Raw genomic sequence first — 24,949 nt, 5'->3', positions numbered from 1 at the left:
ACCACCAGGCTCGCAATCTACTCGGCCATTAGGTTTAATTGCTAGACGCAGATCATCACCACGCGTGAAGAAACCACCGCACAGAATATGAAAAGCTTAAATCTTTGTGAACAAGTCAAAGGAAGCTCAATTAACATTACGTTATATCGTCTCAGTGAAGGATTCTTTATTTTATCTTTTGACTACAGGCTCCGACCTTGTTACCGTCAACTGTCTGACAGTATATCTGCTGTATGATATCCAACATATTTCCCAGTCCTGCTGAGCTTCAGCAGAGTCAGGATGTCGACGAGCGTCTTTGATTATTTGCTCAGGCTGTTTTGCCTTGTAAACCATCTCTGCTCTGCTGGCGGGGCCTTTTTCACAAACTAATTGTTTTTGTCACTGAAGGCGCAGCTTTAAGTGACTGTCTCATACTTTGTTCAGTTATTTCACACCCTCCTATAGTCTTTTCAGATAATTACGGGGACTAGCCTCTTCAAAATGGCGTGACATTTAATCACTGTAGACTCTCAGAGGTACCAGTCTGTCTGCAGCCAACCTTTCGGCACTGTAATTATCTTGCGTGCTAGGAGACCACAGAGTGCTCAATCACTGAGCCTAAACACAAACCTGAGCAAAGAAAAAACTGTCACCATGGCTTACACAAGCAATGCTTTAATGAGCGCAACCTTGTTCTTTTGACCTCTAAAAGCATAATTTGTCCCCTGGAAGCAAATAACCACAAAGCTGCACAACAACACAATGACAGGCGTTAAGTGGTGCAACAGGAAGAATTAGAACAGGAGAGTAAAAGGGCTCAGGTGGAGGTTTACGGAGAGACGGACTTACATATTTCCAGCCCAGGGTGGTTTTACAGTTTTCACAGTAGATATCAGCCACAGCATGTAAACCTGTGAGGAGTACCCGCTCCTCAGCTGGCCCGCAGCCGACATTCACCCTGTAGAAAAGGTCACATAGGTCAGCGAGAGGCCAAATCTTTACATGTTATATTATATATTAATTAGAAATGATTAAATGTAACCCAGCTACATGTAAACACCTTTAAGCTTTACTCTTTCCACCAGCTGGTAGCTCTAACTTGCAAACCACCGTCAGCGTGTTCGCCATGTTTCAGGTGCTTTCACACCGATCATGTTTGGAATCATTCATTGGGACTCTAGAGACCGTGGACAGCTTCTCTCATTTCATTCAATCTGACAGGTGAAAACAAAGCCTCCTGAGAGAATGTGTGACACCTGAAAATGTCTCAGGCCTTGGTGGGGTACGAGAGAAACGTCTGTGTGGTTCATTAAGACCGGGAGCTGAGTCCAAACCAGCGGCACCGACTGAGAAGATCAGATCCGATTATTACGAGTATATTACTTTTTGTTTTAAGCTTCTTTTTGTCTTACATCTAAATGATGTATCTAAATGCTCAGATGGTGATTTAAACCCCTAACAAATTAATGTCAGGACTTTTTTTTCAGGAATTGTAAACTGACTTTATGATAAACCTTCATAAACTTTTGCTTCTTTTACCTTTTCATAAACTAATCGAAACGTTAAAATTAATCTAAACGTTCACATATAGTAAAATACCTAAGGTGTTTAATGTAAAGGATAATGGAATATGGCTACTGCCTAAATATAATAGCCAGGCCCCTTGTTTTTGACCTGTTTGGGGACAGTGAATGTGGTCATGGTCTCTCTGTTCACCTGCTGTTCTGAACTTTGGGCATACACAGTACATTAAAGCATAATTTTGACAATCCTCTAAAAGCTTAGCAGTAGACCTGGGTGAAGGGGGAGCAACCGAGGTCTGGTTTAAACTCTTGCACACACTGTAAACATGATTCGTAACTCCAGTCCAGCTAATGAGCTGCCTGTGAGTCAGTTTGCAGGCCCCTTGTGAATTAAACCACGAGAACTTAATAGATGCACAAAAGGAGCAACAGGAAAATAAAAAAAAAAGTTTTCCACTGTGGTCAAAACAAACACGGTGAAGTGCAGGTATGAGGCTCATACTTACACTGAATTAAAGAGATAGGCTCTTCCTTGACTGCCTTGAAATGACTGAAACGAGAAAGAGAGAGAGAGAAAACTGTGTTAACAATCACGAGCTGCAACACACAAGTGAAGAATGCCGGCAACTGACGCCCTAGGGCGCTTTTCTCCCAGTAACTTCTGTGCATACTTGTTGTTCCACTTGTCAAGTTTCCCACACACACAGACACACACAGACACACAGACACACACAGACACACAGACCCACAGACACACACACACACACACACAGATAAAAAAAAACAACGAACTAAACGGGTTCAGTGAGGTGCTGGTGTCTGAGCACATAAATATCACAGAGCGTGTCGGCTTTAAAACAAGAGATTGTTTGATATTGCAGTCGTCTCTTCTTATTTCCTTGTTATTAATTGTTGCAACAGACCAGGAAACAAATTCAATTCAAATTTTATACCACTACTTAACCTTTTGCACTGTCTCAATACAGCAAAGTTAATGGAATAAGAGGAGCAAACTGAAGACAGTGTTACTGATGTTCAGTGTGTTTCAGGAACAACAACAGCAGCATGAAATAAAGAATAAAAGACACTCTTAATGTCCCAATAATGGGGAGTTTTCTGAATGAAATGTCAATAAAAGTCACAGCCAAGATACAGTTTGGTGGGATGTTATGCAAGCTTTGCACACACAGCTGATTATAACACTAAACCCTGATTTAATGATTCAAAAGTCTCTCTCAACCCCGAATGAGAACATGCTGAAAGCCTGTTAGCTTAAACGCATGGAGGAGTAAGTTGTGTTAAAGATCCCCTGTGGAGTTTTCTTTTAAACAAATACTGTTCTGTTTACGTTCTCACCAAACTGCAGGGTGTCCTTGAGGCATACAAACATGTTTAATTCATTTCCTTCCTCATGAAGCTGGAATTAAGATGTACTCAGATGTCTCTGCAGATCCATGCAGAGAAAAGTGTTGTGTAACCACTAAAAAGCTGCAGAAAAGACTCGTCCTGCAACAACTTTTATACAGGTAGCGAACACATCCACAGAAATCTTTTTCAAATGACATGCCCACCATTGCCACCATGCCTTTTCATTGCTTTCTGACTTTTTATTTAAACGAATAATCAATTCATTGAGAAAATAATGGGCCGATTAATCATGAATGAAAATAATCATCAGTCGCAGCCCAAACATACTCACATTTCAAAAGCTGTAATCAGAGATTGTTGAGCTTTTGTTTGGAAAGAATGACTGAAATTATTATTGTTATTATTGCTGCAGCTCTACAAATATGCTGCTAGAATAGTTAATAGTTAAAAGTGAAATAATCGACATGAACATGGAAGAAGTTCAGACACTGACAGTAGAAAATGACAAGAAATAGCATCTAATGTAATCTTACATTTCTGAAGATAAAGACCCAACAGGTTTCGATTAAAAACAAACTATTTTGATAAAGCTTACTTCATATCCCCTTTCTATTTAATTATCATCTCTTATTTTGACAGGTACAATGCACCTGTATGACTTTTCAGAATGCAAAATGTTCCTGCATGAGGCCCAATATGTCGCAATACTGTTATGATATGATATGATCATTTTGGAAATATGAGGTTTTTCCATGAAAACAGATATACTGCAGTGTGGGTGGGACCCCTTTAAACTTTCCTTCTTTTGCAAACTTAACTTGAAGAATTAAGAATCAGCAGTATTTTCATAAACCTCAAATAAAAACACTGACCGGAGTGTTCAGTGCTATTAAAAACATAATTAATAAATATGGAAGGTTAGATGAGAACTGGCTTCATTAATATCCTGCCTCCCACCTTTCACTGAGTCTACACATGACGTGACTACGTATGAATGTAAACAGAGAGCAGTAAAGCTGTCCCAGTGGCTGATGACAGAGTCTGCTAGGCTTCTCTCCTCCAACCCCGTCATCGTCGGCCAGCAGACAGGCTCCAATCGGATTTGCTTTTTCCATTGCAAATGAGCGAGGCAGATAAGTTTGTGGCTACGGTTGAAGCCGCTGAGCTAATACTGCCTAATAGGAGCACCAGCTGCCTCGTCCACTGACCGCAGCAACCTCAGCCGAGGCTCAGGGGACGACTTTAACTGCCCGGGTGTTGTCAGCATTTATCAAAACAGCAAAAGTTTTGTTATTTCAGATTATTTGTTTGGCTTGAAGAAGAGGATTATTGTTCTTTTCCCTACTCACTCCCCTTGTCACTGTAGGCGCTGGATGTCTCACTGTTACGTCCTCAAGTTCATTGTTTGTGTTTGCAAAGAAATCCACACACACACACACACAGACAGAGTTCAGAGCCACAAGACATGTGACCTTTAGCTGTGAGAGGGAACTAGGTCGGTCCCTGTGGAGTCGACAACAAGTCCTCTCTACAGTGTTTATGCCGGGCGGGGGGTAGGTTGGTGCCATGTGACGAGAGCTGGGTGTCATATCTGAGCTTTACTGTAGCTCAGCCATCAATTTAACCACTGGCAAAAAAAAAAAAAAAAAAAAAAAACATTGAGGGGGCTACGTCTCTCTCTGCCCTTATCAGTTTCCCACAGTCTATTTTTACTTTATCTCTGCACAAGCTGCTGCGACTTTCACTGTAAATCACTTGGCTACAAAAACATCAGGAGCAGGAGGATGCTTGTGACATAGCCTGTTAAGAATCTAACAACAACATCCTACCAGCTCAGTAAAAAGATTTTTATTTTGATCTATTTTTTTTTTAAATATATAGTGCCCGACAGTTTTTGAGGCTGCACTAAAATCCTCCAGACTCCCACCAATCCTATTAGACAGCCCAACGGGATCCTGCAAGGATTGTTTCCAAAATGTAAGAGTGCAGCAAAAATCAGGTGCAGGCTGACAGTACCTTCACTGCTTAATAAAACATGAGCAAATGGGAGTGTGGTTACCAAGTTCGTCTTCTTAAGCTGCTGCAATTGTGCTTGTTTTAAAAAAGTCTGTTATTAGGAAATGAATTCTACAACACAAATCTCAAAATCCCTGAATCCTCTTGACCATACGCGGCTGAAGGGAACAATACCTCACACAGAGAAATCTGCTCCTTCAGCCAAATGCACAAAACACAAATCCAGCCTGAGAGGGGAAAATGCTTCAACTGCAGTCGACAGCGAGTTCTCTAATGTTCTCACGGCATCTGATTTAACCACGATTCACAAAAAAGGATTTAAACGTGTGACACAATAGATCAAGTCATAATGTGAAACAAAGATAAACTTGAAGCTATAAACAAACCTGCTGAGGTCAACTTTTACCATCTGTCTCCACAGATGCCGACCGGTGTAGGTGAGGGTTCAACTCCAACTTGAACACATCTCATTAAACACAAAAACTCAACCAAGACTGTATGACTAATATTAAGAGTGTTATTATCTCCTCACTATATTACACACTTAGTGTTTCAACATCAATTAGGTATTGATATAATAATGACAAAATATACAACAGGCCTGTTTCACTCCTGCAGACAGCGTCTGTGTCAAGTTTTAATTACAGTTGTAAATCTCTGATTTTTGCAAAAGCTCCTATTTCTTCTGCTGCTTATCTGGGGTCGGGTCACAGTGGCAGTAGGTTCAGCAAGGTGGTGCAGGCGTACCTCTCCCTAGCTACATTCTCCAGCTCTTCCTGGTGAATGTCACATTTCTGGGTCTGCCCGAGATCCTCAAACTGGTTGGACGTGCCCAAAATATCTCTAATAAGAGGCATGCGGGAAGCATCCTGATCAGCAAGCCAAACCAACTCAACTGGCTCTTTTTACACAAAGGATCAGTGGATTTACTCCATGTGCTAACATGATGATCTTTAGCATCACCATCGCATGTAGCATGCCAACACACAACCTACACCAAGTACTGGACATGTTTTAGTTTTGCCCTGACTGTACAGGGGCCATAATAATCCATCCAATAGTTGTGGAGATATTTCACTGTGGGTCTAGCATTAAATACAATCTTGCTGAGCCAGAATATACTTGGTTTAATTATGATATTAAAAGAGAGCAAGAACAGCAACATTAAAAAGACTGTTCTGTCACAGTCACTGCAGCATGTGTAAGTCATCAGAGTCCTGGCAAACTTTCAGTCCGAGGAGGAAAATAAAGGAGCAAAAAGGAAATGTGTGGGCTTAATGGTGAGAAATGAAAAGTGGGATTAATCCATTAGGCGGTCCTCCATCAGCCTGATGGGTGGGATGAAGCCAAGGTGCTGAATACACCACTGAGCCTCCTCCTCAGTATTCAGACTGCATCGTCCCGCTCCAGGACCACGTTCACACTCCAGGCCTTCACGCTCGGCCCTCAGCTGCTGCTCACACTACGATCGCATTTCAGGATGATGCTCGTAGCTGCTGTAGGATGTTACACATATCTGATAAAAATAAGAACTGACAGCGGTGTTGAGAAAATGCAGCGTGCTCAGGATGACAATAACAACACGTCAGGTCTGATTTTGTGCACGCACTTTTCCGCATGTTATGGGTGAAGGTGTTGACTGCAATAAAACCAAGTCTGTGATTATGTTTTTGTGCCATTCATGCTTCATCCCATTTACTGCAACTGTATAATAATCGCTTACAGGCCTGTTACTGTAACAGGCCTGTAAACATATAGAGCTGCAGTAAGGGTGACACTCTGTTTTAAGAATTGGCAAATCAATTATTGCAACAAAGGAGCCGTTCCTGCATTGCATGTCGGAGCAGTAAACAACAACTGTGCTCTTTGGTTTCTGCAGGAAACAAGTGGATTGTTATTGGCTGTCGCATGCAGGGCATCAGAGGATATTTGGATGAAGTTGAGCCTTTGTAATGGGATGGGAGAGAAATGATCCATAGCAAATGTTGCAGCAGTATGTGTATTATTTCTGTCCCACAACTGAACAGCCTCAATAAAAAACAGCAATAAACTGGCTGCAGCTTCCCCATATTTAGTTTAGTGGCGGAGGCAAGAAAGGGGCAGAGACATTGTTTCTGTCCCCGTATGCTCAGGTTAATCCTCTCTTTCTGGCTGCTCCATCTGCGTCTTCGCTCGCTGGCTGGCTGGCTGGCGTGCTACGAAGACTTGGTGCATAAGCTCAGGGAGGGGAAACATTTTTTTATACCTGGCTCAGGAGATTTCCAGCACTCGAACTGCAACCATGAGGATAAATCTGCCAGAGCCCACAGAGCTCTTCCAACACCTTCCTTTGGTAACTAGTTCCACCTTTCCCTGCTCTATGCACAGTGAAAAAACTTAATGAAGAACATAGAGCTGAACACGGCACTTGACAAATTTCATATGGGATGCAAATTATACGTGGACGTGGCGATCGGCCTTTGGCAACGTGTAGTGGAAAACACCATACTATGGTGTCATCTTCGCCCAAGTAACATAATCGGCTTAGAACGGTTGATGCTGAGGACTGGTGATGCTGCCTTGGACTACTGAACACACAAATGCCAACAGGGTGTGGCAGAGGAAAGACAGCTTATTAATAGATCGGATAAAATCTCAATCTGATATAAAATCAGGATTTCAAATATTTGGGTTTTGTAACGTTGGTCAGACAAAACCATAATGTGGGAGCTTGTAATTAACAGATCATCTTGGAGTTTCAATTACCTTTGAGTTATTCTTCAGTTACACTTTTACAATCATTAATATGTATGAGAGGAATTCTGACAATTACACAATGCCACCACATCGCTGTAACACATATCCAGTAACAGTCGATAAGGCGGTCGCTCTAATAATTAATTAACTAATGCCACAACATTACAAACAGCTTTCTGTAAAACTTTTCAAAACATCCTACAAGTTTTTCTTTTTCTCACGATTCTAATAGATAATTTACTGGAAATGTTTGGCATCATTTCGTCCATAATATCTGGTATATAGTTGTCAGCTACTAGGAAGGCTTCCATGAAGGGCATAGACAAATAAACTGGGACATTATGAAGTAGGCAAGTGAAAAACATCAATCTGTGGAGCTTCTATGATTTCTAACTGCATTTTCATGTGATTGCATGAAAAAGTCGCATGTGTTCTCTATTATGGCTCATTATATATCCTGTTATTTTTGGTCTTTTTGCATTTGTACTGGTTCACTTTTCTCAGTCCATTAGTCCATTAAACTAACAACCTGTGAGGCAGATGCATGATGGCACTTCCCATGAAAGCAGAATAACAACATACTGTACAAGATGGTTTATCGTGTGAAAGCTACAGAAGAAAAACAGACTGTTGAAGATCCTTTAATGAAATCCAATTATTATTAAAGTGGATTGTTTAGGCCATTTGTCAACCGTGACCTCACGGCATTGACACAATAATTAAGGCAACACAAGCCAGTTCACTCTTCACTCCAGTGATCTCTGAGCTCTTACTGCAGAGGAACCTTTAGTCCACTGATCCCTTAGAGAAAAGTCTTGTTTAGTGATTCTGCCATGGACATCAGAGGTCCAAGCTTGAGGTCATCCACAAAACAGAATCCCTGAAACTAGGATGACTGCTGATTGCCCAAAAGCACAAAAAGCAAAAGCTTAAAATCTCAGTTAGTTCTGTTCAATTTGGCAACATCTGTCGCCATATTGTTTTGTACAATTATCATGGTTACTGGTCTTGTTCTCATCTATTGTAAGATGCCCATGTCCTTCTGAATAATTCAAAAGCTGGATTAACTCACATTCAGACTCACTGCATAGAGAAGACAGTCATATGGCCCCCAAGGATTTTGGTGAACGACACAATTCAAGCTAACATTGGAGAGTCAGGGTACACAGTTTATTTCTTTAGTCAACATCTAGAGGAAGATTCAGCTTTTTCCTTTTAACAAAGGATATCTGCTATCCTACATAACGTGTCATCTGCATCAGCACTAAATGTTAAGCTTTAGCACAGTCTGATGTTCCATTAATAAGAAAAATGTCTGTGATTTTCAGCATTTCAAACGGATAAAAAAAACCTACAAAACTAGACACAATGAGACACGAGCAAAACCCCAGACTGCAAAGAAGCGAGACATTTCACCAATTTACTTGAAGGCCAGCAGAGCAGATTAGCATTGTGCTGTGTTTTCATCAAGTCGGGAATCACATGAAAAGACAGAAGCATCTGAGACAACCTAAAATCCACAGAAGAAGAAACTGTGGCAAGTTCTCCAAGATGTTTGCAACAACCAACCTGTCTATATCCTGTAGCCTGATGCTAGTAAACATGACTATATATTGGAGAGTATGGCTTTAATCAGCCTGCAGGAGAGTTTCAGTATTTCATCCTGCCAAACACCCAGGGGGAAAACAACAGCAATTTCATCTTAATAATGAACCACAAAACAGTGGGAGTTTAATTTCTGCTTATGTATATAAAAACCACAAACCAAACTAGGCCGCTTTCCTAATGCAGCAAACTATTTCTTCTCTCTGGGAACTCCCTGTGATGCAGTTACTAAGCAGTTATAAAACAAATTAATTTGAAAATCCCAGTTTGATGCCACGTGGTGCTACTGGTTCTCCAGCATTCCTGCTCCAGCGTCACCTCTGGAAAAACTCTGCAAACAATGTGGCGTGACTCGAATGCAACAACACAGTCTGAGCCTCTCCCGCTGATGCCTGAGCTCATCACTATGTGGCTCTCATCTAATTACTTGCCACTTTAGAGTCCGTGCTCATAAGTCAACGTCACACTGAAGAGATGAAGAATTACTGCTGAAAAGAATAAATAATGCAGGAAAGGAAAGCTGGGTTTGGCACATTTTAAATGCTCGTAAAGCAATGGCGTACATTTATTATCATATGTCAACCAAACAGCTATTAAATCAAACATAAAGCTCCTATTGTGTGACATTTCCATGCAAAACCACATCAGACGTCTCCGTGCACCACACATTTGGATCATTAAAAGATTCCTCTAGGGCAAACTGGTCTGTCAACAAAGCAGTAAGTATTCCCAAATATACCCTGGTCTATTTTCTCAACCTCGACACCATCCAAGCCACCAGCTGACTGCGAAATCTTCTAAAAAACAAGCTAATACTTTAACAGCTGATCTCTGCTTAGTCAGAAAAAGCAGTTCCCCTTTTCCACATTACATGATGTTGTTTTTATTCCAGGCTCTGTGGCATCTCAATAAAGTGAATATGGTGCATTGAACTTGCCAACATGCCTTCACTGTTCATCATAGTATCAGACATTTGGATGACATTTGGAAGTTCATCACAACTCACTGAGTAGGAACTCTGTTCATGAGTCTCAAACTAGTGAACTTCCTGTTTGAGGAGGTTGTGATTCAAACAGGAAAGGGAAACAAAAGAAAGAAAAGCAGCAGCCAACACTGTCTGACACCTCCAGACTTTAAACTCAATGCCCCTGTTGCTTCTGTATCTCTCTGTCACACACACACACACACACACACACACACACACACACACACACACACACACACACACACACACACACACACACACACACACACACACCTTTCTTTGTGTTGATTATTGAGTCCTACTAATATTCTGTGTAATTCAGTTTTCCTCAACTCCTCTTCATTAGTTTTGTGTATAAACTGAAAGATTTTCGCATTTTGCCCTGCATCCACTTAAACTTTGCTGCAGCAACGATTTAATTTCCCACACGGGGAAGCCGATAAAACCCTCACTGCATCCAAAACGCCGCGTCATACTCTTTGCTGGGTGACAATAAATCTACGTACCTGACATATCTCCTGACAGGTTAAGTGAGGCGCAGATAAATGAGGCGCTCTTTTGCCCGAAGGCATATCACATGATTTACAACAATCTGTAACGATTAAAAACCCTCTGAAACCCTTGTTGTGCAGACTTTACAACATAAAATGACCATCTTGAGGCCTCTGATCCTGCTGAAAGGAACAACAGTGTGGTGGTAGGGCTGTTTACCAGGCTCGCCTTCCTGCCTGCACTAACAAGCTGTGAGCTTCCAAGTCTCCGAGCTGCGGGAGGCAAATGGATTTCGACATGGAGATGGCGAGTGTGCAGATTGATCATCTTTGCCATTTGAATAATCAGCTTAGTGCGTGGTGAGAGCGCAACGCGTGAGGAGCACACTGTCACTATCTTATTATAACACATAAAGGTCATGGCTTTAGTAAGAGCAGCTCTGGTTCATCTGATAGTTTAGAAAGTTTACTCGAGCTTTGCTCACCAGCTGTCGATTTACAGTCGGCATTAAAGCAGCAGCTTTACATGTTTGTGCCTCCAAATGTCAGCGAGGGCTGACTGTTTGGATAATGTGGACTTCAGTACCCACAAATCCTGTTACAAAGTGATACTGTTATGCTTTATAGCAAAATACAGCAAAGCGTGTAACAGTGCTCCGGTACATCTTGCTCTCAGCTGTCACACGTGTGCAGATTTGTTATGCTGCAGAGAAACGATCAGGCCTGACAGGATTGACAGGATTGACAGGACGTTGTTCTCGTCTCTGCTTACATTGATATTTATCAAAGACAAGGATTTATTTCCAGAAAGGTTAGACCTATATAGTGTATGATGAGGGAAGTTAAAGATTAGGTCAACATTTAATGAGGGCTCACGAGCAGCTTTATACTGGAGGATCATTCACACATTTTGAACATCTACGAAGTGTTACAAGGATTTATAAAAAAAAAAAACTATCTTACTACTACTACTGCTACTACTACTTCAGAGCCACTACTGTAGCTCTAATGTGCCTTTTTATTTGGAGAAGCAACTGAAGATATCATTTAAATTTATTATCCCCAAAGGGATATTGATTTGCAGTGTGGGCACAGAGAAAAGAAACATGCACATTAAAAAGTGAAGGAAAACATGAGCAAGCCCAGTACTGATATATAAAAACATCACAAACAGGAGCTGCTTCTCAAGAACAAGACACAGACAAAAAATAAATGCACCAGCAGACATGATTAAATGGTCAAAGTCAAAAAGAAAACATATTAAAAAGCAGAATGTCTTCATGAGCTGCACAGTACCATGACCGTGACCTTACAGTTAAGTTATAGTACATGAAACTACAATAGCTGCAACAGCTTCCTCCATTAAAGTGTGACCACAGTGCAGATTTGCATGCCAAAGTTCAAAGTTGGACTTCATACTAAAGCTTCAAGCGGATTTAATTCTGCAAGTTCGGATTAAGCAAATCTGCTGATAGCAAGGGCTCCATAAAATCTAATGAAACTGGTGACAATGTCGCTCTCCTAAATGCTAATGTGATGGCAGCCATTGTGGATTTATAGAAAAATAACTAAGCTGCATCAAAAGACCTGCTGCTTGTGTACATCAACTACCTTTGTGTGAGCTTATTCGAAAAGGTCTTTATAAGATTACACAGCTATACCAGCACCAGCACGCTCCTGAAACGTCACGCTGTTTTATCATTTCTGAGGCCTTTTGGGGGATTGGAGGAACTTTAGTGAACAGCAGAAAGAGTGGGTTTAGTTTACAGTACAGGAAAGTAATTAGTGTTAATTAATTAGTCGACTGACGAAAGAATTAATCATCAGCTAATAAACTGAGGAATAGTTTCATAGTTTTCATAGACTTTTTTAGGCTAAAATGCCTAAACACATGCTGTTTCAAGCTTTTTAAATGTCAGAATTTATTGTTGAGCATGACAGTACACCGAGTACTTTGGGGTTTCGGACCGATAAGACAGATTTCCCACCTTTTAAGAACATTTTCAGGACAAAAACAAGTAAATGTAAACATATTTAAAGGCTGAACAAGTCTGCAACATGACAACATACAGCACAACTACTAAGACAAGAGGACAGACTCCAGGCATATTACATTGAACAGTGACTTTAACTCAGAACACAAGATCAGGATGTGTTCACAACAGTATCTTGTCCTCTTAAAGATCTTTTCTGGTGCAGCTTTAAGACATTTTGCTTTGAGAACTCCTTAAAATTCAGTCCAGCACTACCACGCACTTTATGACACTTATAATAAACTGTCATCTGAATTCAGTTCAGGTCACATTCTCACAGAGAAGGGTTTCTCAGACAATAGTCTGACAGTAACACTGCATTAACCTCACCTCCTACTTCTATCTAACCAGAAAAGTAGAAATTATTTTGGTTGAAACCGTTAGGCTCAGCAGGAGTGGACGGCTGTTGGAGATGATAAGGAAAGTGTAGTCACAGGGACGTCACACTCATCTATAGATGACAATAAAATAACGGGTCTAAAGACAGGTTATGACATAAACATGACATATGTATGTTGATGAAATGAATTTTTTTTTAATTGTAGGGTGGTTAGACAAACTAGACCTAATGATCGGTTGGTTTGACCACTAAATTCAGCAGTTTTGAGTTGATGAGATAAACAAATAAAAACAAAAACAGCCCAGTGCAGTCCATTTGTGAGATTATAGAAAGTGTGTAGGTAGTGAGGGAGATCTGTTTTTTTTTGTTTTGCCTTGATTTTTCACCTCATGCTTTGAAAGTAACTCTGAGGTTATCAGACATGCTCAGCGAACCAAAGCAGCTCTTTCAGTTTTTACTTTCCCCAAGTCAAAAACAGCAACAGACACAAAAATAGCCAAAGTAGGAGACTTTGATAGACTGACCAATTCTTCTGTGCACTGCAGAAACTTCAGTAATAATAGCCGTGGCTGTCATCTAAGCCTTTGAGGATATGCCGGCAGAATTAAAATACAGATGCAAAAGTAGACGGGTACACAGGCTTTAAAGATGCAATAAGACAAGTTAGCATCACATGCAATTATACTGGTGTCAAACCTAAGAGCCACGTCCCACAGCTAATACCAGAGGACTACACTCAATCACAGCTGAGTCTCAACTGAGTGAGAATTCATAGTTTAGCTCAGAGCGTATTTATTAATTTCAAATACTGCAAGGACACCTTTCAATTTTATGACTCATAATGTCATCTAATAGATGAGCACAGAGACCAGATAGTTATTATGACACCGAGATGATTCTGCAGATTTATCAGTGTCATGTAAATAATGTAAAACTACAACAACATCTGTTTGCGAAATTACACTAGAATCATTGTGATGTAGCAACTATACGCTGCAGCTGACGAGCTAACGACTGCTGGTGCTAAGAAAGTGGAAAAATGCTAATACACAGATTATGTGAACGTGTATAAACCAACGGTGCTGGTCAGCTGCCATTATTGTCCCACCTAGTTTGTTTATTGTCAGTTAGCAACATGGCTGCACAACTGTCAGTTAGCAAGACAGCTGTCAGTTAGCAAAACAGCTGGACAACTGTCAGTTGTCTTGCTAACTGACAGTTGTCTTGCTAACTGACAGTTGTCTTGCTAACTGTCAGTTAGCAACATAGCTGTACAACTGTCAGTTAGCAAGACAGCTGTCAGTTAGCAACATAGCTGTACAACTGTCAGTTAGCAAGACAGCTGTCAGTTAGCAAGACAGCTGGACAACTGTCAGTTAGCAAGACAACTGTCAGTTAGCAACATAGCTGGACAACTGTCAGTTAGCAAGACAGCTGTCAGTTAGCAAGACAGCTGGACAACTGTCAGTTAGCAACATAGCTGGACAACTGTCAGTTAGCAAGACAACTGTCAGTTAGCAAGACAGCTGGACAACTGTCAGTTAGCAAGACAGCTGGACAACTGTCAGTTAGCAAGACAGCTGTCAGTTAGCAAGACAGCTGGACAACTGTCAGTTAGCAACATAGCTGGACAACTGTCAGTTAGCAAGACAACTGTCAGTTAGCAAGACAGCTGGACAACTGTCAGTTAGCAAGACAGCTGTCAGTTAGCAAGACAGCTGTCAGTTAGCAAGACAGCTGGACAACTGTCAGTTAGCAACATAGCTGGACAACTGTCAGTTAGCAAGACAACTGTCAGTTAGCAAGACAGCTGGACAACTGTCAGTTAGCAAGACAACTGTCAGTTAGCAAGATAGCTGGACAACTGTCAGTTAGCAAGACAGCTGTCAGTTAGCAACATAGCTGGACAACTGTCAGTTAGCAAGACAGCTGTCAGTTAGCAACATAGCTGGACAACTGTCAGTTAGCAAGACAGCTGTCAGTTAGCAACATAGCTGCACAACTGTCAGTTAGCAACATAGCTGGACAACTGTCAGTTAGCAACATAGCTGGACAACTGTCAGTTAGCAAGACAACTGTCAGTTAGCAAGACAGCTGGACAACTGTCAGTTAGCAAGACAACTGTCAGTTAGCAAGACAACTGTCAGTTAGCAAGACAGCTGTCAGTTAGCAAAACAGCTGGACAACTGTCAGTTAGCAAGACAGCTGGACAACTGTCAGTTAGCAAGACAACTGTCAGTTAGCAAGACAACTGGACAACTGTCAGTTAGCAAGACAACTGTCAGTTAGCAAGACAACTGTCAGTTAGCAAGACAACTGTCAGTTAGCAACATAGCTGGACAACTGTCAGTTAGCAAGACAGCTGTCAGTTAGCAACATAGCTGGACAACTGTCAGTTAGCAAGACAGCTGTCAGTTAGCAAAACAACTGTCAGTTAGCAAAACAACTGTCAGTTAGCAACATAGCTGGACAACTGTCAGTTAGCAACATAGCTGGACAACTGTCAGTTAGCATGACAGCTGTCAGTTAGCAAGACAACTGTCAGTTAGCAACATAGCTGGACAACTGTCAGTTAGCATGACAGCTGTCAGTTAGCAACATAGCTGGACAACTGTCAGTTAGCAAAACAACTGTCAGTTAGCAAAACAACTGTCAGTTAGCAAAACAACTGTCAGTTAGCAACATAGCTGGACAAATGTCAGTTAGCAACATAGTTGGACAAATGTCAGTTAGCAAGACAGCTGTCAGTTAGCAAAACAACTGTCAGTTAGCAAAACAACTGTCAGTTAGCAACATAGCTGGACAACTGTCAGTTAGCAAGACAGCTGTCAGTTAGCAAGACAGCTGTCAGTTAGCAAGACAACTGTACAACTGTCAGTTAGCAAGACAGCTGTCAGTTAGCAAGACAACTGTCAGTTAGCAAGACAACTGTACAACTGTCAGTTAGCAAGACAGCTGTCAGTTAGCAAGACAACTGTCAGTTAGCAAGACAACTGTACAACTGTCAGTTAGCAAGACAGCTGTCAGTTAGCAAGACAACTGTCAGTTAGCAAGACAACTGTACAACTGTCAGTTAGCAAGACAGCTGTCAGTTAGCAAGACAGCTGTCAGTTAGCAAGACAGCTGTCAGTTAGCAACATAGCTGTCAGTTAGCAAGACAGCTGTCAGTTAGCAAGACAACTGTACAACTGTCAGTTAGCAACATAGCTGTCAGTTAGCAACATAGTTGGACAAATGTCAGTTAGCAAAACAACTGTCAGTTAGCAAACTATCCAAAAGTCAGCTAACAAGCCAAGTAGCAAACTAACAAGCTAAGTCTGTTAGCAAGCTAAGTATCAAACTGTCAGTTACCAAGCTAACTCTAGTGTCTCTTCCAAAGACAAATTTGTTTCTTTGACACTTTCATTTGTTTCTTTGACACCTATCAATAAATGAGCCTGGTCTGTGTCTATTCCAGTAGTTTTTTCTGTGCCCTAGAAGTAAAAACAGTTAATGCAACTTTAGGGTTTATTTAGACCACACTGAGACATTTGTTTGTGTGGTTTTGTTTGTCACATAAAACACTACTGACGGCCATAATTCAGATATAAACATTGCTGAGTAGCCTGCTGGATAATAAATAAGAGTTAATTCATCTGTGTTTTCTTTCACAACACATTTCCAAACAGACAACGTAGCTACAGTCTGCTGTGACACAGTAACCTACATTACTACTTCTATTTCCAACACCAGCAGCAGTGAATGGCCTACACTCACAGAATCTCTTTTCATGTTATTCTTCTCCGGTTGACCTTCATGTTTTTTTCCTGTATATTAATAGAAACGTCGCGTGAAGCTGGATGAGCGGTGAACTCCTGCGGAGCCGTCGTACCTTTGAGATGAGCTCGTCGTGATTGGCCAGGTGCGCCCGGCAGTGGATGCAGCTGTAGGTGCGGTGACAGGTGGGCAGGTAAGCCTGGAAGGTCTTGGACTTGGTCATCTTCACCATGTCAGTGGGGCAGGGCTCCTCGCTGGTGTCAGGGCTGGCACTGGAAGAGTTGCAGCTCTGCTGTACTTGCTGACAGAAGAAACACTGGAAGATGCAAGCAAAAGCCGTCGTTGTTGTGGAGTGGGTGTGTGGCACGCTCCACACGGACACCACAGGAGAAATTCAAACCTGTGGGGGGGGGAGAAGGGGAAAAGTGAGACGGTGAGACACGTACTCCATACTCCTATTTTTAGAGCTCATGATCATGATTGCATTTCCAATATAAGCACCGCTGATTTGCTGGAGCAATCATTTGATTACAATAATCTATTATGTGATTACGATCACATGTTGCTGACTCCCAACATTGCTGTACAGTGATGTAACTTGAATATTACTGCAAATCAAACAAGCCCCTTGTTTACGTGATGTCACATAACGTACTGATGACCGGGTGATGTTAAAGGATAACTCTGACTATGTCCTGTTGTTCTGATCCGACAGGTAATCAGACATGTTGTAAACAAGACAAATTATTTGGAGGTAAAATGTAAATTAATGCACATTAATCCATGTAATCCTGAAGATCTAGCAGTTGTTCACTTGAAAAAGCCCAAATTATAGGAATTCCACTGTGCATACCGTACATTTTAGACCAATGTTGTTTTAAATAACCCGTTATTCTCTCTGCTTTTACGTTGCTGCCTCGCTCTCCACGCTGCCCACTGCCTTTAATGACCTTTTTATTCATCTTGTCTGTTGAATTATCGTTATTAATCGTGTTGTTTGTGTCTGTGGTTTACAGCGTGTGGGAACTAAAAGGATCATCTGTCAAAGGGAATATTTTACACTAGTCTTGCTCCAGTAAACATTATTGTCTGTGTGGAATAAGCCTGTAGGGTCTAAGTGAACAGTGAGGTTACAGAGGTTTGTTTTGGTGCAGACCAGGACTAATACTGTTGTTTAACTGTGTTTCTGTCATATGCTGCTTACATTTCTTTACTGTGAATCGTGATATTTCTCAAAAGGCTCCAAGGAATTTGAGCTGAATTTGATTTGATAAGCTTTCATCTGAAAATATTCAGCTTTTGTCACAGTTGAGCAGCACAGCAGACAGTGATTACTCAAGTAATTTATCATCATTCATCTGTTATTGTTTTTCTCTTTTTATCTATTTTATTGGTTTCATTTTTACATTTTCAAATTATTTGATTGTTTATATTTTCTTTCTTACTTTTATATTATCAGACTGACAATAAAGCGTCTGCCTGTATAAAAAGGGCTTTCTGAAAAACTTTACTCGCTAGATGTAGATACCGTCGTTGATTTTCTGCTCACGTAGGGGCAGCGGAACAAGGTACAATCTCAAAATACGACAGATTATGGGATTAGTGTTCATTTGGAGTTGTGTTTCTGGCCACCTGATGACTATAAATGCAGTATTTTGTTATCCTTGCAGCTCTATTTTCACAATGACTCCTGAGAAAAATATTTGGATTGATTTTAGCTGCCAAAGCACATTTTAAATAAAAAAACTCAACTAAGACCAGCTTGAAAGATCCTGAACTATATCTTTAAAATAATGTTTTATCAGTAACTCGGCCCAGAGTAACATGTTTCTTAGTGGAATACTTTTACTTTTATACTTAAAGTAAATGTTAACTCGTGTTTAATCTTTACTCTTCAACCTGAATAAAGTTCTTTTTATGGAAATTAGTTTTTGGATTTCTGCCACCTCTGTTTAAAGCTAACAGTCACTGAGAATTTCCAAATAACTTAACGTTCACATTTAATGATGGATTTATGAATAACTGCTCCAATCCACTCCACAACTTGTAGTTTTGGTGTTTTTTTTACTTGTGGCGTTACTACTTGTGAGTACTTTTATCCAACACAGATGAAAATGTTCTCTGGATCACCTGTCAGTCACTCTTTGGGGGTGGGACTATTAAAATAAATCTGCCAATAGGTGGTGCTGCTGCTCAGTTTGCAGTAGTTGTACTTTTGTATACTGCAAAAATACACATTTCTCTTCATCTTATTGTCCCTTGAAACGACGGGAGAGTAATTAAAGTAGCAAAACATCCACTTATATGAACACTTGGAGGATTTCAGTAGCTTCAGCAGTTGATAGTGATTATGGTGTGTCATGGTTTTATTTTCATCTTTTGATTGATATTGTAAGTAAAGATAATGGTAAATAACTAGTTTCTGTCTTTTAAAGCAACTTCTTTGTCTTTAAACTATACTGACTACTGCAGCCAACAGGCTCAACAGTCACTCACAAAGGCTGCAGCTAGTTAAAAAAAATAAAAACAACAATAACCCTGCATCCCCGAGAAGGAACGCACAATGAAAACCAGCTTCAGCAGCTCTGGAAGTTTCCAGTTGAACTCAATGTGCTGCAACAGGAAGAGCAGCACCGAGACAGGAGCCAGCAGCCAGACGAGAAAACAAAGGAGCTTCCGCAACTCAACAGGAAGCAGCCGTGACGCGATGTGAAGCGTGGCTGCTCTGCAAACACGCATATAAACAACACGCTTAACACGGCTGGGAGGGGGGAAACTGGCAACCCAAGCCTACGTTTGCATGAGTGTGTGTGTGTCTGTGTGTGTCTGTGTGTCTGTGTCTGTGTGTCTGTGTGTGTGTGTGTGTGGGGGGGGGGGGGCCCAGACAAGCCATATTTACATACACACTGAATAATCTGTACAGGTGCCTGAAGCATAATCCCGGCATGAAAAGGACAAAATCCCCTCTGTGAGTTAGTCCAGTTTAACCCGGGCTGCACGTGCATGGGGAAAGGTAAACAACACACACACACACACACACACACACACACACACACACACACACACTTCAGCATCATCACCGTCAGTGTTTAAATCAGCTTTGTGTTGTGCGTCCTTTCAGAGAAAGGGTTGTCGCCAACACAAACACTGACAATGGCATGCAGTTATTTGCATGTAGACCCCTTCACCCCTCCTCCTCTAACACACACACACACACACACTCTCTGGCAGCATGACATGACGCACACACCTTGCTTTTGTATTCATAAATGCCAAATAAGGAGAACTAAACAGCGTCTGGAGCTGTTTGTTTGTCTCTGTGTCTGTGAATCTACATTCATGACCTCAACAGACGTGACTGCACGTGGTTTTATTGCTGTTCCTGCTATTTCTGAGTATATAATGTTTTATTCTCACAGCTGAACAATACTTTAAAATGTCACCTGTGATCCTACAAACTCTGTCCCTGACTCTGGGGCTGGTGTCTCCTTTGTTTCAGTCTTCCTCATCATGTGGCAGCAGGTCAAATGTTGGTGTAAACGAGGCAGACACAAGAAAAACAACCTAAAAAAAAATAAAAAAATAATAGAAAACTAGACGTGAGCCGAGTGGACAGGTAACCCAGCAGGAACAGCTGATAATCACACTGAGCAAAGTGAAAACAAAGGCAGCGCACTGTGCGTCTCTGGCAACCACCAACAGGAAGAAGAAGTGCGTCCAGACAAAAGAGTCGCTGAACCGAGCCGCAAACACAACACGACATGCATTTTCCTCTGCTTTTTAATCATCTTAAACAGGTCCACCTTGGCGTTACACGCGTGTGCAACCTGCCTTCTTAATCCTTTGCCTCCACCAGCTCTTCTCAGCGTGTTTATCCCCGACAAAGAGCAACACGACGTCGGCTCAAGCGCAACAGTGTCGCCGCGCTGCTGCTTTTTTAATTTTGTTTTTCCCCGATTCTGGTGCAGCCCGTGAATCCAGCACGACACCAGAAGCGTGTTTGCTGCTTTTTCCCCCTGTCAGGTTTATTTCTGATAAACACTTCCCTCCTCCTGCTGCTGCTGCTGCTGTACTTACCACTTGGATCAGATCTGAGCAAAACGCAGCTTGGTGGCACAACTGCTTGCTGAAGAAATGAAAAAGGAGTTTTCATGGGTCTTTTTTTTTTTTGTTAAATAAATGATTGTCGTCGTCCCAGGTTCTGGTCCATGGGTGATGCTGCCAGATGGGAACTTATTATTGTGTCCTTTGGGTGCTGACGGCTCTCATTTTTCCCCACACGGGCTTTTGTTGTGTCTTTTGTGTGCGTAATGGACTGGCCTGGTTTGGTACGAGACGTCACCACGTGGGAGGGAGATACAGCTATGATTTACAGTCTGACTGGCCAATGAGTGGCCGCGCTGCCTTCAGGCTCCCGTGGGAAAAAATGGAAAGCAGGATGAGAGAAGTGGACATGAATAGTTGGATTTGTTCTCTCTCCATCTAGTGCTTTTATCTTGACTCACTTATTGCGGTGTGTGGGTCTAACAGACAATAAAAAGAGTGTAGTAGATCTAATGATGGGTTGTTGAGTGGGAGAACTGTCTAGTAGATGTGTGCTCTTACTTTTCCTGGGGATGGATGAATGAGCAGCATGAGAAATCGGAGACAGATTGTGTCTGAGGGCTCCTCTTCTGTTTTTACTTGAACGTGTGAACTGTTCAGGCCAGAGGAGAGGCATTTTATAAAGCCAGATACCTGAAATTAACCTGTGATTAAATAAACTGTTAGTTGCAACCAATTTGTAATATATACAGTAATGCTATATTCTAGGTTTTAAGGGTACGTGTGAACTAACATCATTAATTTGTTCTCTTTGTAATATCCTACATCTTCAGAATCTATTTGGTTGTTCAATTTAGAGGTTAGATAGTTTTTAATTTACACTTTTCACTATTTTGCCTTATTAATGGTGTTATTTCAATTTTACAAATGTTTTTCTATGTTTTTTTTTTTTATAAATAAGTAAACAATCCTTTTTCCCCCTTTGTGTGTTTCACTTCAGTGAAAAGTGAAAACTGAAACGACTCTAAGTGGAAGTCAAGGTGTGAAGTGTTTCAAAGCAAGAAACAAATTAAATCATGTGTCTTAGTTTCACGCAGATAAAGCTATGAAAGTTATTTTGCTGGTGAAGAGATTATTTCCCATGCGGCATGAACGCGCCACCCAGAGAGGCGGTAGCGCGCAGGTCCCCGGATGTGTAAATAAATACAAGATGAGAATATAACCTCATTCCTCCTCTTTCCCTGGGATTATAAGGACCTTTTCACTTTATTATTAGCTGGTTTCCCACCTGTAGATCTGTGTATTAACTAAAGACGAATAACTGGAGGTGGAAATTGTCGACAAGGTCAAGTTTTCACTGAAATTATCATTTTAAAATCAGGATATTTCCAGAGAAATGAGTGTATTAACAGATGTTATGAGTTAACAACATGATGAGATGATTAATAAGCAACACAACATTTAAGGTGATATTACATTGACTGTATATTGGAGCAGAAACAGAAGAAAGGTCAGTTTAAAGTCATAAGTGAGCATCACACCGACACCAGATCAACACTGGGATCAAACCTGATCAATCTGACATCCCCCTGAAAACAAACACAGGGAGTTTGCACCAAAACAAGTCTGACTCCATGAGTTCATCTTAGAAACAGATCAATCCGCTTATAGAGTATTTCCTGAGGCTTCGCCATGTGAGGCCAAACAGATATTTATACTCTTTATTCTATAGATGTAATAAGAAAACACCCCCTGCATCCTCCTCCTCCTCCTCCTCCTGCAGCTGCTGCACTGTTTATGTGTCAGTACTGCTACTGCATCATCCTGACACTGGACAGCTCCACATATGTAATCTAACACCATGACATATATATATATATATTAAAAACAAATCCTTAAATTAAAGATGAATGTGGTACCTACCCACCGCCCTCCTCCTACAATTGTTGTCCGGACGTCGAGGACGCGCGTCGGATGTAAAGACTACAACAATAATTCATGACCTTATTTTAGTTTTGCTGGTCTTCATGTGAAACCCAGACGCTGACAACACAGCAGCACGACCACCGTGTATGTTGCGACACCTCGACACCCTCTGATGTGTTGCTTCACCATGAGGGGAGGACGCATGTAAACACAACACCGCACACTGCAGCGTGAGCGTTATGAAATCCATCCCTCTACTGGGTTTCTGTCGCCTGTTCACGTGGCATTAAAAGCCCCCCCCCCCCCCCCCTCCCTCCTAAAACTAAAAAATAAAATAGAAAATAAAGAAACCTGAGACTGAGATCTGCATCCAGAAAGACGCACAGATGATCACAGTGGACAAAGAGCAAACGATGAGCTGAACACATCTGCACACCAGGTTGTTTTTCTCCTGAACACAACTCGACGTGTTTCATTAAAGACGGAGCTGTGATCTTATACTTGACGGGAGATAACAACGCAATGCAAGATTATTTTAGATCTGTGATTATATAAATCAGGCAGAAATGTCACCAGGGAGTTAAAAACCAGCCCCAACAACCACATGAATAAACACTTTATAAAGTTACACATAAGAATCAATAAAAGTGTGCATGCTCAGAAACTAAAAAACACTTTTAAATCCCAAACAATCAGGACGGATTTTGTTTCGTGACAAACACACGCGTGTCCTCCAGCAGGTCACTGGCGCTGCACTCACCCCAATAACACGTCGCCTCTGCCCCCACCTCGGAAACCAAAACAACCCGGTGAGGAAATCGGCTTCTCCGCTGGAGCTGCAGGAGTCTGGATGTCGGAGAAGCGAAGACCACTAAAAGACACCGTCACCGTCCCATAAAGGCAGCAGCAGCCTGTCTAGGTCGAGCCGAGTGCCATGAAGAAGTCTCCAAAAAACTGCTCCGGTGCGCGTAAAAGCCCGAGTCTCTGCGGGATCTCTCCGTGGATCCGGTTTGAGCACAGTCCCATCCGTGAGGGGGGGGGGTCACAGTGTGTGCATGTTGAAGCAGCCTGCAGGTCTTTGAACGGGTTTTAACCTCTATGCCTTCAGCTCTCCAGCATCAGCTGCAGGACAGGACAGGCCGAGCGGTCCCGTCTGCGGCCTTATTTATACCCGGCTCCTGATCTGATGATGCGCTGCGCGTTTTGCATAATTCACCAGAGCCCCGCTCCTCTCAGGCGCACACGTCTAAAGTGTTTTTCTACGTTTGTTTTCTCAGTGATGGTGACACGTGTGAGGCGCCTGCGCCGTAAAACTTGGGAACAAGTGAGGAAAAAGCGGTGCTGCCTTTAGGTGCCGCAGGACGCAACAGCTTTAGGAATTTGGGAGCACACACACACACACACACACACACACACACACACACACACACACAAGAAAAAACGTGGGGCATGTCTTGACAAGTTCAGCTTCCAGTTGGGTCTCATGTGAACGGATGTTTGGAAAGGAAAGGAAGCTAGTGAGACAGGGAACACACAGAAAAAAGTAAACTTACATTTTACAATAAGCACAAGTCAACTTTTTGCCATTGGCACTGGTTCACATGCACACGTATGAGTACTTGCACAGTGATCCCAGTACAGCCTCTACTACACTAGACATGTCAAAGAAGGAAAGAAAACCAATCTATTAAAACTTAAGACAATCAACATAAAAAGTAAACTTACAACTTTGATATAAAATCAAACACAATGAGAATGTTTAACAAAAATATCTCAACACAAATCTCAAAAACCTTTTTTCATTATAAGTTTTTATAGCTATTTAGTGGTCATTTAAGTATATTTGAGGCCTTAAAATGAACTTAATAAAATTATAAAAACATTTATTTATTTCCTTCATGCAGGAGCACATAAAACTAGTTAAGCTTATTTTTTGGTAAATAATCACCTGTTTTTTGTAGTTTAGTGTTTTTAGTTTCAATATTTAACCCATGCTTGTCTTCATCTGTTGTCATTTAGCACCTACTTTTGTTCAACTCAACACAGAGCACTGTCTCCATCCTGACTCACTCTGAAATCTGACTTTTTAAGAGGTCCGTGAAGGCAGCAGTAGCCTAGCTACACAGCCGTTTCTACAAATAGCG

At 41.5% G+C, this 24,949-nt stretch overlaps 1 protein-coding gene across 4 annotated transcripts in view; it reads right to left on the bottom strand.

Annotated features, from left to right (window-relative positions):
• ypel1 (yippee-like 1) overlaps nucleotides 1-24,032 on the bottom strand; it is a 29,182-nt gene extending 5,150 nt beyond the window's left edge. The window contains exons 1-5 of one of the 4 annotated variants that reach the window (XM_026343229.1): nucleotides 20,913-21,716; nucleotides 20,279-20,399; nucleotides 16,951-17,235; nucleotides 2,012-2,055; nucleotides 832-940 (exon numbers count right to left, since the gene is read on the bottom strand). In XM_026343229.1, the coding sequence (XP_026199014.1) occupies nucleotides 832-940; nucleotides 2,012-2,055; nucleotides 16,951-17,067 (270 nt within the window). In that variant the 5' untranslated portion in view covers nucleotides 17,068-17,235; nucleotides 20,279-20,399; nucleotides 20,913-21,716. Of the gene's footprint in view, nucleotides 1-831; nucleotides 941-2,011; nucleotides 2,056-16,950; nucleotides 17,236-20,278; nucleotides 20,400-20,912; nucleotides 21,717-22,802; nucleotides 22,900-23,565 lie in introns of those variants that run through there. The other 3 variants (XM_026343231.1, XM_026343232.1, XM_026343228.1) reach the window with 3 other exon arrangements.
• Between the last annotated feature and the right edge of the window lie 917 nt (nucleotides 24,033-24,949).

Source organism: Anabas testudineus, chromosome 9 (assembly GCF_900324465.2).
Source record: "Anabas testudineus chromosome 9, fAnaTes1.2, whole genome shotgun sequence".
Lineage (NCBI taxonomy): Eukaryota > Metazoa > Chordata > Actinopteri > Anabantiformes > Anabantidae > Anabas > Anabas testudineus.
This window is presented reverse-complemented; position numbering and strand designations above follow the sequence as displayed.